Source organism: Myotis myotis, unplaced genomic scaffold (assembly GCF_014108235.1).
Source record: "Myotis myotis isolate mMyoMyo1 unplaced genomic scaffold, mMyoMyo1.p scaffold_m19_p_11, whole genome shotgun sequence".
NCBI lineage: Eukaryota > Metazoa > Chordata > Mammalia > Chiroptera > Vespertilionidae > Myotis > Myotis myotis.
The window spans coordinates 45,468,665-45,482,786 of NW_023416315.1; the positions used below are offsets into that span (position 1 = coordinate 45,468,665).

Below are 14,122 nucleotides of genomic sequence, written 5' to 3' on the forward strand. Positions count from 1 at the left end.
TTCCACATTGCCTGAAATTCTGTAAGATCCGGGGTCAGGTTTATCATCTCTCATTTTCTACAAATATTTCAAGGAAATGTAACAAGTCAACAGTCAGTCATTTTTTCAGCAGTGTGAATCAGTTTACTAGATCACATTCCTGTTTTTAAGGCTCTACTAATATAAGGGACTTACTAAGGAAATGAGAACTTAAATAGAATGGGATGGAATTATAATCAAGTGTGAGATCTTAGAAAGTAATTGCCTGGTACCTCAGTCTAGAAGAGAACAGGAATACCCAACAAAGGAGTATAAGCATGGATTTTCATAACTTCTGTCTCCTAGGCAGCTGGTGTATAAAAAAAAATTATTCCTCTATAGATCTTTAAATCCTATGAATATTTAAATAGAGTACATTGAACCAAAGCGTTCATTTCCTTAAGTAATTGAAAATACATTACTGCAGGTATAAAATTATAGCTTCAAAACAGGCTTAACAAAATGAAAAGCAGATTCATATGGCTATAAAATTAAACATGTATTGAGAAGTATAAGCAGACAGCATAATCTGAAGCAGACAAATGGGTGAAATATATTTTCCAGGCAGTGTGCTCTGGCCAAATAGAAATTAATTTCAGGAGGAAGTTGAAACAGTAAATTCTATGAAGGGTTTATCTATGATAATGTATGTTTTTAATATTACAGCCTACTGATGCAACAAAGGTTGTCTCTCATCCAATTACGGGGGAAATTCAGGTATGAACATTTTTTTTTAAATCATCATTTTGCAATCTTTTCTGATTATTTCCACCCCTGGTCTGTTGAAGTTGTAAACACTTTTAGAACCTTTTCTGTTTTATAACATATAGATCTATAAAGGGAAAAACTACAACTGCATAGAATAGTATTTTAATACAAATATATGTTTTATGAAATCTAATTATATCTGTGGAATTAGATGCCTTGAAACATGCCTGAAACCTTAGTAGTATTAATACATCTTACATCTCAGTTACTTTATATTTCTTGAATGTGTTTCCAACATGACAGATTCTCCTAGACTTTAAAGTTTCTTCTTCAAGAGTTTCATGAGTTGAATGCTGTCCTCATTTCTTCCTCTGGTTAACAATTGTTAAAAAATTGCTAAACAATTCTTGTAGAGCTGTGGGTGGGGGTTGGGGAGAAGGGGTCTGGACTAATTGGAAATTGTTTAAGTCATTTTAGTAGATTTTGACCAGGAAAATAGAAGAAGAAAAAAGTAGTGTTAATCACTCTTTTTAATTCTATGTATGTATGTTTCTGTATTAGTGTAATACATTGTAACATGTATTTCCTACTGTGAGTCATAGTAAAAATGGTAGAAAATTGTGATTTAGATGATACCAAAATGTAATTTCGAGTAGATAAGAAATGTCCCATAGAAAAAATTAACACAGTATAAAATAATAACTTTGAAGATAGTAAGTTCCTGATAAAGGAATGAGAACAGTGAGTCTTAGTGCAACTCCAACACGTTCTGGAGGAAATGTGCATGAAAGGCTTCACGAAGGATCAGAGATTTGACCTGATTTGAGGATAAGCAGGGAGAAAGGGGAGTGTGTTCCTGGAAGAAGAGAAGATATGAGGAAAGGCTCTGCTGCCAGAGAGGCATGAAATGAAGAGGTCGGCTTTGCTGCAGTGAAAGGTTCCTGTAGAGATAAGTTGACTAAATTTGAAAGAACCTTCAATGTGAGCTGAGGGGGAGTGAGCCACTAAATAATAGGGTGATCAGTAAACATTTCGGCGTAAGGAAAAGACTAATTAAAAGGTCATACAGCAGTGGCCAACAGGGAATATTATAAAGGGGCTGACACACAAAGTAATAAATTAAGTGATTGTCTAGGCACTCACTGATTAAAACAAACGTGAAGTGTGACTGCGGAAATAGAGAAAAAAGTGCTGAAGGTGGACGGACACCTTTCTAAGAAGGACCCAGCAGGATGAAGCCTGATTGCTTATGTTCTCTAAGTCTGGTGACTCACTGCTGTTTCCCACTCCTAGGCCAGGCCCTGATCCTTCATTTCAGACAGAAAAAAAAGAAAAGAAAAAAAAAAAGCTAGCTTTTCTGATTCACAGTTTTTTCTTTCTCTCTCTCCCATTTTTTAAAATTTATTTTTATATTTTACAATGTTTTTTCTTTATTGATTAAGGTATTACATGTGTGTCCTTATTGCCCCATTTCCCCCCCCCCCGGTCCCCCCACTCATGCCCGCATCCCCCCCCCTTTTTTTCCTTTAATACTTCTTGCTCCTGGACCAATATTTGTTGTGGTTTTTGTTGTTGTTGTTGTTGTTTGTTCTTAAGTTTTTTTTTTCCTTTCCCTTGAGCAGTAGTGTTTAATTCTATAGTAGAAATTTACACTAAAAACATTCCTTCGTAACTCTTGGGATATTTTTCCCTTTCTTTTTTTAAATCCACTTATAACATTGGCTTCATCTTTTTTTTTTTCTTTTAGCAAAACCTTATTCTAAGTAGCACCTTATGTAGACACCCAAACAATGACTGCCAGCGCTTGAGTAGCTCTGGTAAGGATTACAGGGGGGCAGGCATCTCCTTCTCTCCTGGAAGTAACCTGTGAGCAACCAAGTGTTCCCTAAGGCCCCGCAGAGTAAACTTTGAAAAGCACTGTCTTAAAGAAGCCTGCAAGTTTTCATTTCAACAATAAATGGTTTTGGGGGGAAAAAACACAACAAGACATAGTTTGGGTGCTTTATCAGTTAAAAATAAACTTTAAGGCTGGCAGAGAAAGGAGAAAATAGGAAAGAACTTCTTAAAAATTTGGAAGCTGTTCTAAATCTCAGTGAAATTAATTTCAGAGTAATTGTATATTTCAGTATCCATTGTAGCACAGAGTTACTGCAGTTCTAAACTTCCCAGTGTTCCTCTTCCTTCACAATATTTTGTTTCATGATGCTCAGACTCTGGGCTTTCCTGTATAGAGAAAAGTTATCAAAGATTCCTTTTTTGGCATAAAACATGATAACCAGATCAAAATTATGCTAAAATTAACCATTATTTTAATTATGGAATTTTAGATAAAGTTTGGCTCGTCTGAATTATCTCATTTTCAACATTACTATTACATATCTTTTTTGTATGATTATAAAATTTGTTGGTATTTTTATTTATGGATTTTCTGCTTTGAAATACAAATGTTTTGCTTTTTGTTAATTGGTAAGAACATCAAACAGAGTTAAGTCTTATTCTAATACCAAAAGACCCTTTCAATTTTGAACGAGTAAAATGGATTATTTCACTTATTTTGAATTATGCAGGCTTCTCAAATATTTATTAGAAATATAAATCTTTACTATACAGTGACAATTTTGCAACAGCTATTAAGCATCTTTGAGGCAATGCCTCTTCTTTCCTCTTCAGATTCTAAAATTGAAGAGCAAGATTTCATTATGTTAGCCTCTCACTCTACTAGAAAAACAGCAGAACAGAAAGAAAAGCTTCAGGTTTAACATCACATAATGTAATATAGGAAGAGGTAAATTTTACACCTTCTGAAATATTCCTGCATTTCAGTAGTGATAGCTTTATGTTTAAATAAGGATTCCTCCCACTGCTAATTATTTGGTGAAATGCAAACTACATTTTCTAGTAAGTGTATCAACTAGTTAATTTAATTTCAGAATTCCAATTGTATATATGAACATTCAACATTTAAAAGTAGATATTTGATATTTCACTTAAAAATGCAACTAGAATTCACTGTATGATTTTCCTTCTAAATGAATTTTAAACAGGCCAGGACTTTCACCTCAGAAAAAATGAATAGCACTTTTGCTAGTAATTAAAATGTGCCTGGGAACTCCCAATTAAATTAGACATTTACTGGTCTGTTCAATTTCAAATAAAATGGAAATGAGGATTGATGCATCTTATGAGAACAAAAGGAAATACTTGTAAAATATTGACTGGTAATGCAATTATGTTTTTTAAAACAAAACAAAAATAATATTCACCAAATATGTTTCTGTCTCTTTAAGCTTCAAATCAACTATGATCTTGGCAATCTCATAATACACATTCTCCAAGCAAGAAACTTAGTCCCTCGAGACAACAATGGTTATTCTGACCCCTTTGTTAAAGTGTACCTTCTTCCAGGGCGAGGGTAAGTAAAGAAACAATTTCTTCTAAGTAATGCATCCCCTGACTTAAAAAATAATGATATAATTTTTCTAGTCTCTAATTTCAAAGAGTTTAATATCATTTCCTTAGTTTTACCGAGATGAAATATTTACTAATAAGTAGCAGATGAGGTGGAATTAAAATGTATAATTAAGCCTTAAAGGGTTCTAGGAGAGCCATTGGTCATAATAAAGCCTGCCTCACAGAGAGAGCACATCAGTGATTAGATTCTGGAAACCATTCTTGCTACGACCAGTCAGATTGTCTGTGAAATCATTAAAGGAAATTATTTGTGGGAGATTTAAAAATGACCTTACGTTCCCCCATTTATTTACGAAACCAATGTTCAAGGACACATAACTTAGTACTTTATTTCACAGGACATGTGTGTTATGTTAAATGTTCATTAAATGACTGGTTGATGCATCCTTATTTATATGCATATTTCAAATCAGTGCTTTTAAAATACTAATAAATTTTTTAAAAAGAGTCAGTTGAAATGTCTAGTTTGGTAAATAAGTGAAAATTATCTCTGAATCTGTTGTGTGATATATAAACTGTTCATATAAAGCAAACTCTCTATGGAGATATTTAATTTTCACGTAAAATGCAAATTGCTATGTTCTAATATATAAATCAATACTCAAGGATGGTTTCAAAACAGTGATTTGGACCCAGCAGATTGTTATACCTTATGTGAACAATTTGTATTAACAAAATTAGCATAATGGAAACATAAGTGATCAACAAAAATTTTGGATTGGTAAATTGAAAATTCTGGTTTTATTTTTGTTCATTTTGTTTATTTTTTAATTTAATTTGAGAAGTGACATTCAAATATTACTTTTTCTTGGAAATTTTCTATTTCCTAGCTAGTTCTGTTTCATTTTGCCCACATACACGCCCTCCATACAGATTATTATAAAGTAGATGTCAACTATATAACTTCTTTCTGCAAATATTTCAGTATATGTTTCTAAAAGGTAACTCATTTCAAAAATAATCATAATACTACATATAACCATAATAATTTTTAAAAGTGTATAATGCCTTAATTTCCCCAATTGCCTCATGATATTTTCCTAGTTGGTTTGATGACCTAATTGATATTTATAGAACATTTTACACATCAATAACAGAATACATATTCTTTTCAAGTGCACATCGAACATTCACCAAGATAAACTATGTTCTGGGCTATAAAACAAATCAACAATTTAAAAGCATTGAAATCATACAAAAGCATGTTTATGACTGTATTTGGTTTGTTTGAACAGGATCCAAATTAGAGTTATGCCTTGCATCTGAATCTGCTATGTGTTAATTATATCACCACAGGCAGATCACCAATTCTTTGAGATTTAGTTTGCTTATTAATATTGAGAGAGCCAAGGTAGGCAGAGCCATAATTTTTCATTTGTCAGGGGAATCAAATTAGATAACATTCAAAAAATAATTTGAAAAATGCCAGGTGCTCTAACAAATTCAGTATACAGCCTTTAATTTTATCCTACCTAATAATTTTATTTAGAAACATATTGCTGGTATAAATTAAATAGTTTTAATTTATTGACTTAATTTATAAGATTACCAACTAGCCACATAGTGCAAGAAAAGGGAGTTTTTATTTTATGTTAATTCATTTATATCTTTATGTATTAGTTATTACTGTAATTTGACTAAATGTTTTAAACATGGGTATAACAACAAACTGATAACTTCATTCTGTTTTTGATTTGGGTCATTAGACCTTCAGTATTATTTAATCAGAATATAATGGGATAAGAGGAAATCACTGCCACTGGTATATCTCTATTGAACAGTTGCTAATGAATTAAAATAAAACACTGTCTTTCAGTTTCTATCTTTAATAACATCCTGGAGTATCATCTTTCAAACAATATTAGAGTACCTTTCTTTTATTTATTACAGGACTATGTTTCAGTTAGACTATTACACACTTGAATAAGCAGAAAGGACAGGCCGGTAACATAAATATGTCAGTCCATTCTGGGGTAGCAGGGTAAGGTGGGAACTATAGTGAAATGAAGAGTGAGATTCCCACCTAAAACCATCCTCATGCAGTTTGTCAAACAAAGCATTCCTGCTTGGTGGGATTTGGCCCAAAGGCAGCGAATATGCTACTCCTATTCAATTCCTAGTCCTTTATTAAATTACTCCTAATTATTACAGTGGCTGAGGCCACGGGGTTTTATTGCACTTGTGAGGTATTATTTTCACTTTAGTTAAAATATTATTTTCTGCCTCATGTCATTTGTAGGTTGTGGTATAGCTCCCTAATTATTATTCTCATGTTTTCTTCCTTACTTCTGTTCCTAACTTTTTTCTCTCTGTCTTTCCTACTTCCTGTTGTATCCTTCACTTCTGCTCTTGGAATCAATGCAGTCAAGTCATGGTTGTCCAGAATGCAAGGTAGAGTTGGCTCTCTTTCAGTGTTAAGCTATGCTGTACTCTCTAGAGTTTTTTATTTTATTTTTGCCTTTTCCTATACATGCACCTACAGCTCAACTTGGGCTGTAATTTTTATTTTCTACATGTTGGTGTCTGTGAATTAGACAAATAGCAAATTGTCCCAACCAAAACATTACTAAATAGTTTTAGCAGATGTATGCAATAGAACATAGAAAACTAGAAAATATTTAAAACATAAAAGAGTATGAATAAGGAAATATCACTGTGAAGTTAGGCATATTGCAAGTTTTGTTTGGTTTTAATATATTTTTAATTTCAGAGAGGAAGGGAGAAGGAGAGAGAACTAGAAACATCAGTGATGAGAGAGAATCATTGATCAGCTGCCTCCTGCATGCCCCATACTGGGGATTGAGCCCACAACCCAGGCATGTGCTTTGACCAGGAATTGAACTGTGACCTCCTGGTTCATAGGTCAATGCTCAACCACTGAGCTACATGGCTGTGCACAGAAGTTTTTATTCATAATGCTTACACTAAAATTCATATAGCCTCCCATGTGATAATCATGCCTTAAGTTCACCTGGGTCTTCGGTTACAAATTTTAAAAATCTAGTCATTTTTAAAAGGAATTAACTGATCTGGATGTCTAGTACTAGATGTATAGGTCATCTTAAAGACAATAGTTGTCTAATTTTTATCCTTCACTTAAAACTTGATATGGAAACATTTCCATGCCCCGATACCTTCTGCATGACAAAATGATTGCTGTGCAATATAGGATGCTGTAACTGCCTGTTCTAGAGCATTAGCAACAACATATGAGCATCTTTTGTTTGCCAATAGTCGGAAACTGTTGCATCATTACATGGTCAGCTAAGGCTATCTCTCGAAACATAGCCAGAAGTTTCCATTGGCACATCTCATTGCATTATAAATTAAATGTGTTATTCAGTTAGGGAAGAGAATCTTGTACCATCTGTAGCAATAAGGTGATGAGAATTTTAATCGCACCAGAATATTAATGGTTCAGGATTTGTTGTTGTCAGTGACATTAAAATTTGACATTTTTACTAATCCTGACAAGCTGTGCCCAAAAGAGGCTGTTTCTGATTTTTAAAGGCATAAATATTTAAGTATTTTAAAGAATAAGATTATTCACCAAGTCTTTCTACTGCCCAGAAACTTTTTTGTTTCCTTGCAGCTACATAATTGTGGCAAATAGTAAAATATGATACTGTGAAATGTTGCTTTTTAGGACTGGCTCTGTCATCTCAGGATGCCATCCAGATGTCAGACTGACAAGCAAAATTACTTATTTCAGAGAGATAGTGTCATTTTAGAACAGACATTATCAGTCACTTTATTCAGAACCTTGCCGTCTTTTATCGAGAGAAACTGGGGGGACGTTGTCAGAATGACAGTACCTGTCTATATTTACCTTAGAAGAAAACATGTTTTGTGAGTGTAAATAATGATTGAAATAGTCTAGGCTGTGTTGGATTACAATGTAGAAGATCTAGAAATCACTTTCTCATCCTATATTTCATCTGGAAGTCACTTTTACCATCATCTCTGAGAACTGGCAATGAGAGAAGGAATTATAATGGCAAGGTAATGACATTGTAAGTTAGGCTGAAGAGGCCAGTGAGTAAAGTCTTTAAAAAATCACATTTGGATTTCCGCCCTGCCAAGTACAAGTTGTGAGGTTTCTCTAAAACGACTCCTTTCTTGCTCAACAATAGGACTTACAACAGCCCCCTCCTGGGCCTTTTGTGAAACACCTGAAGCAATATCCCAAAAGTGATTATGGGTGGCACTTAATAAGCTCTCAATAAATGGCAGCTGTTATTATTGCTAATAATATGCACAATAAGCTTCATGTAGCCAATGGTCAGTTATCTCTGGGAGAAAAAGATCAGAATGCGTAGGCTACTGAATTGTTTCAAATTATTTTACAGTACTATATAGAAAATCAGACATCTTTCTTTTCTTCAATTTCAATAATAAAATGAAGTCCTGGCTGGTGTTGCTAAGTGGTTAGAGCATTGGCAGTGCACTGCGGGGTGATGGGTTGGATTCCTGGTCAAGGGCATGTACCTAGGATGCAATTTTGATCTCCGGCCCTGGTCAGGGAGCGTGAGAGAGGCAATCAATAGATGTGTCCCCTTTAAACCTATGTTTCTCTCTCTCTCTCTCTCTCTCTCTCTCTCTCTCTCTCTCTCTCTCTCTCTCTCTCTCCCCCCCCCCCACGTCCCCACCTGTCTCTCTAAAAAAAAGCAATGGAAAAAAAATATATATCCTAGGGTGAGGATTAATAAATAATAATTAAAAAATGTAATACATTTGTCATTTCACTGTTCCAGTTTTTTTGTCTTCTTACATTTTCTCTTTCTACCCTCTGCTCAATATACTCATAAGCTCAGAAAGCCCAAATGTCAGCCAAGATGAGGTCAAAGAAAGACAAAGAAAGAGCCTGAAGAGCCCATGAACTCAGTACTTGTCCCTGTATAATTGAGAAACAGAAATAAGGCTATGTGAGAGATCTCATCCTGGTTTTCTTTCATTACACTTTTGGACAAAGTACATAAGTTTTCCCATTAATGAGAGTTTGCTATAACTGAAGCTGATTTTAGCTATCATGATACCTGTAAACTTAGTTCCTGGCTGGACTTTCTCTAAACATCCTTGTTAGCATGAGCGATTTCCTACATGTCCCATGTAGAGCAGACCCAGGTGTTGTACATATTTACAATTTGAAGGCCAAAAATTATTTCACTGCAATGAATTGTGAAAGAAAAAAAAGTACAAGAATGTTTTAGGGGGTGCAGCCAATACATATTTAGCACAGACTCCTCCAGGTACTCTGCAAGGTTCTAGGGTTAGAGTTGACAACACAGACACTGTCTTTGACCTCAGGAAGCACAGAGGAAAACAAAGTGATGGTCCATAAACACACTATTGCACAGAAAAATAGCTTATAAAATGGGATGTACTCTGCACATCTTCCAAATTGAAAGAAGAGTAATTTTGGAAAAATTATATACACTTATTGAAAATATACTTTTGTATTAAAGGAATATACATATTTTTTCAATAAAGAAAAACAAAATAATTTTTTAAATGATGAACTTAAATTTTAGTTAATTTTATAAAAGGTAAATACAAAGAAACCATCATATTCCATTCTTCATTATCAGTAATTTAAAATTAAAAAGAGAAACTCAGAGAACTGTTTTCAGCTGGATTAAGGTAGAATGATTATGTTTTAAATATCTTTTTCTGTCTGTCTTAAAAGCATATCTGCTTGTGACTGGCCAATAATAAAAAAGAAAAAAAAACAAGAAAAAATTAAATTAGTTAAACCTTCACAGGAATGAAGGTTTAGTTGTTTTTTTTTTATAAACACCATGTCCCATATTGATAAATTGACTTTTTATTTTCACTCCTATTTAGAAAACTTCTCTGATTATTAGATATAGCTAATTGTCCTAATATAATACCATTATGAAATCTTCCCGTGAGGGAATTTAGTGTGTTTACTAAACATGGAAGAAAAAAGAAATTGAGCTCTACTATTTTCTCAACCTGAATTTTGCTCACATTTAATCCCCCTGTTTATCTGGCCATCTTCAACTTGTAATTGTGTAATGTGGAAACACAGCCCATTGGGATCATGCTCAAGATGGTCAGGACGTGATAATTATTTTAAAAAAACACCCAAGTGTTACTAGAGGAATAGTTTTGTCTAGCCATCTCTGCGTGTCAGGAAATTCAAGTGCAAAAAGACTGCAAAGGAATTCATTGGCATTTACACAGGACAGCCAGGACGATGGAGGGGGCTCAGAAATGAGGTGCGTTTTCCTCCATTAATGAGAAAGGCCACAAATACATTGATTCTGGAGAGAATTGGAGAGCCAACTCATTATTAAGATTAAGATACTCTATGAAAATGAACATCTAAGTTTTTTCCCAATTTAATTATTTGAGTGTATCTGGGAAAAAGTAAATATTTATAGTAATTATCTTTAATTCCACAACACTCTTAGTATATACCATTAAGAATTTCCCTAAGCAACTCTAAAATTTACCCAACTTTTTAATGTTTTATATGTACATGCATCTAAGTTATATTATCTATATGAAATATATATATATATACTTAAATATGAAATATGTATATTTAAATTGACTTTAAAAACTTTAAATTGTAGATAAAGCAAACGAGTCACTACTCTAGGGCAATAAACCTAAAGGCATCCGACATATTTTTACATTTTCATTGTGCATTTAACTTAAAATAAGGTTTAAGATGTGAGTATATGAGATGATTACATAGTGATTCAAAACAAAATATCATCTTAACATATCTGCATGCCCCTCAGGTTGACTATGAAGTCATCAGTTAAGGTGAATAATCAAGGTAACTCTTGCTTTTCTTCCGATTCAGTGCTGAGTACAAGAGAAGGACTAAATATGTTCAGAAAAGTCTTAATCCTGAGTGGAATCAAACAGTAATTTATAAAAGTATCTCCATGGAACAGGTATGTAATGATGATGTCCTATGTGACAGATTTAGTATAATATGTGAATAGTAATGACAAAATTATTGAAAGACTAGAATCTAAATTTCAGAGAGAAAGACTACAAAAAAACAGGAAGAAGACATCCATATGCAATAACTGAAATGAGGTTTATTATTTGCCCTCTGGGAAGATTTCTAAATTGACTATGAAGGTAAAGCTGGACATAAATTATAATATGGGTTTTTGAATTTAAAATAAGTTAAATTCACCTGCAGAAATAAGAATCACTATTGTGTTTTTTGGCAATTTACTGAAACCAAAAAAAAACTCTAATCCAAATACTTTGTCTAATTAACCTAGACAGTTTTGCAACCTATAGCCCATGTATTTAAAGCATATTTATCGATTTTAAATTCTATTTTTAAAGATGGGGTAGATTAACAGGATATTGATAAAATTTATAAAATAATGAGGTCTCATGGTACTATATTAGGTTGGAGTACAAAGTCATTGATATTTTACATAATATTTAGTATAAGTCCACATAATTTTAGATAATATTTCAGGTATTTTTATGTAAATGAAAATATTTTTAAGGAAGTAAAAATAAATGAGTCTATAATATGAGTGTAATGAAAATTCATGATGAGAAATGATGTGAATGACATTTTGATTTGAACTGTAGCTCAAGAAGAAAACGCTGGAGGTGACCGTCTGGGATTATGATAGATTTTCTTCCAATGACTTTCTTGGTGAGGTGAGTCTTTGCTTTGCTTTTCCTTATTTGCTTTTGTTATAAACTACCAATTAGTGCTTTATGCAAAGCATGTAATCTAAGTTTATAAGATAAGTACTTCTGGATAAAGTCCTTTGGTAGATAGAATTTATGTTCTAGTTACTCATAAAGATGGATAGCAACCCAAGAAATGGTTTTTACTTTGCCACTTGATGTATTTTATAATTAATTTGCAAGATGAAATTATTTTTTTACTCATTTGTTTTATTGCACAAAATACACATAACAGTCGAAGAATAACCATACAAATACCACCATGAACATTATTATTTAAACATTAAATATGGGCGTGAGGATTTTTGCAGTTCATTTTGTCCTTAGGATATATTTCACTAGGGATGGATGTAGAGTCGTATTGCTGTGTTTCAAAAGTTCATGGAATAATCTCTCTCAGTGTGGTTATTCTATCAACTGACTACAGAGTTAGGCTCATTTATTTTAAATTGCTTTTGATTTTTAAGGGATTACTTTGTCCAAATTTTGTATTGAATTTATTGGGGTGACATTGATTAATAAAATTATATGTCAATTGTTTTGATAAAAAGATATATGATCATGCTTTGAATTCAAATGATTACGTTAAAGATTTGATATAAATTTAAAATGACTTAAAAATTTAAAATGATTATAAAATGACTAGAATTTTTTAAAATGCATTTTCAATTTACATAATTGCTATTCCTCACTGCATCTATGAATGATGTGACATTTTATATTCTTATTTCTTGCAAGTATCCAGAGAAAAATCTTTCAAAATATTTTAAGAAGCAAACTAGAAGAGAAAACAATAAAAACAGTCTATATAAATTCTTAAAGAATCTAACCTAACATAAAATCTGGTAGCATAAGTCAGATCCTGTGATTTTTTTAAATCATATTTCAAAAATATATATTTTTTGTAGTGATCTTTGCTTAAAGAAGTTATAAATTATTGTTTAAAAATCATCTCCAAAAGATATAACATTATATATATGTCTGTGTGTGTGTGTGTGTGTGTGTGTATATATATATATATATATATATATATATATATATATATACCCTTTTGATAGAGACAATAGAACACATTTGTGTAGTCTAGGTGGTATGAGGCCTGGTTTAATTCCTAGAGTCTCCACCTAAGCCATTTGAACCTCATCTGTAGGCCCCATGCTGGTACAGCCACATAGACTAATCTTGATCTTAGACAGGATATAGTGTTACATCTGACTTAATGCCCTATGTTAAAAAACTGACTTACTGAAGTTCTTATAATTTATTATATTTACATGAACATAGACAATATCTCCATTGTGCTGATGATATTCTTTTTTAATATCTCATCAAATCTAAGATGCCAGCAACTATAAATTCCATTATTATTGATGAACCACTAAGAAAGTAAAAATGCTGCCAATTCAACATGACAACAGTGCTTTCTCATCATAAACTTAGTTACATCTCTATTTCAGATGTGAACTAAGTATGTTTTAAAATAGAGGGAATATGTTAGTAATTGCAAATTTTTCATTCTTTTTTAATTTTGTCCCTCTTGTACCTAAAATCAAGCTTCAAAAATGCTAGCCACTTTGAAGACTAGAATGTGTCCATTTAACCAAGTTTTATTTCATGAAGCAATTCTTCATTCTACCTTTTTATAACATCACCCAAAAATGTAATTAATAGTTAAAGATTTTATTCAGTTCAGTTTAACAAAACATTCATTAAATATCTAATATGTACAAGTTCTTATCCCAATACCATGGATGAAGAAAAATTAGGAAGACAACCTCATTATCCTTGGATTTGTGTCCTTGAATAAATTTCAGATCACAGAAAAAAGTAATGAATTTATTATAGCTTAATTTATAAATTATATTAACTTATTGTACTCTTTTTTCAGGTGTTGATTGATTTATCTAGCACATCTCACCTCGATAACACTCCCAGGTGGTATCCGCTCAAAGAACAGACTGAAAGCATTGATCATGGCAAGTCCCACTCTGGTCAAAGCAGCCAGCAGTCGCCAAAGCCATCTGTCATCAAAAGCAGAAGCCATGGAATCTTCCCTGACCCATCCAAGGGTAGGAGATGTTTCAAGTAGAAAAGCTTTTGTCTTTTTGTTCATTCAGTATCTTTTTGAATATGAATGCCTGCATATTGAATATATTTTGAAGGCTGAATTATATTAGAATTATTTAATATAGTATTATGCAAAGGATAAGGAGAAATGGGA

At 32.6% G+C, this 14,122-nt stretch overlaps 1 protein-coding gene across 1 annotated transcript in view; it reads left to right on the forward strand.

The window, feature by feature from the left end:
• The window catches only part of PCLO (piccolo presynaptic cytomatrix protein), a 273,992-nt gene that overhangs the window by 207,397 nt on the left and 52,473 nt on the right, over positions 1 to 14,122 (forward strand). The window contains exons 14-19 of the mRNA XM_036328338.1: positions 685 to 735; positions 4,014 to 4,138; positions 6,562 to 6,588; positions 11,036 to 11,129; positions 11,797 to 11,868; positions 13,790 to 13,970. Of these exons, the coding sequence (XP_036184231.1) occupies positions 685 to 735; positions 4,014 to 4,138; positions 6,562 to 6,588; positions 11,036 to 11,129; positions 11,797 to 11,868; positions 13,790 to 13,970 (550 nt within the window). The remainder of the gene's footprint in view (positions 1 to 684; positions 736 to 4,013; positions 4,139 to 6,561; positions 6,589 to 11,035; positions 11,130 to 11,796; positions 11,869 to 13,789; positions 13,971 to 14,122) is intronic.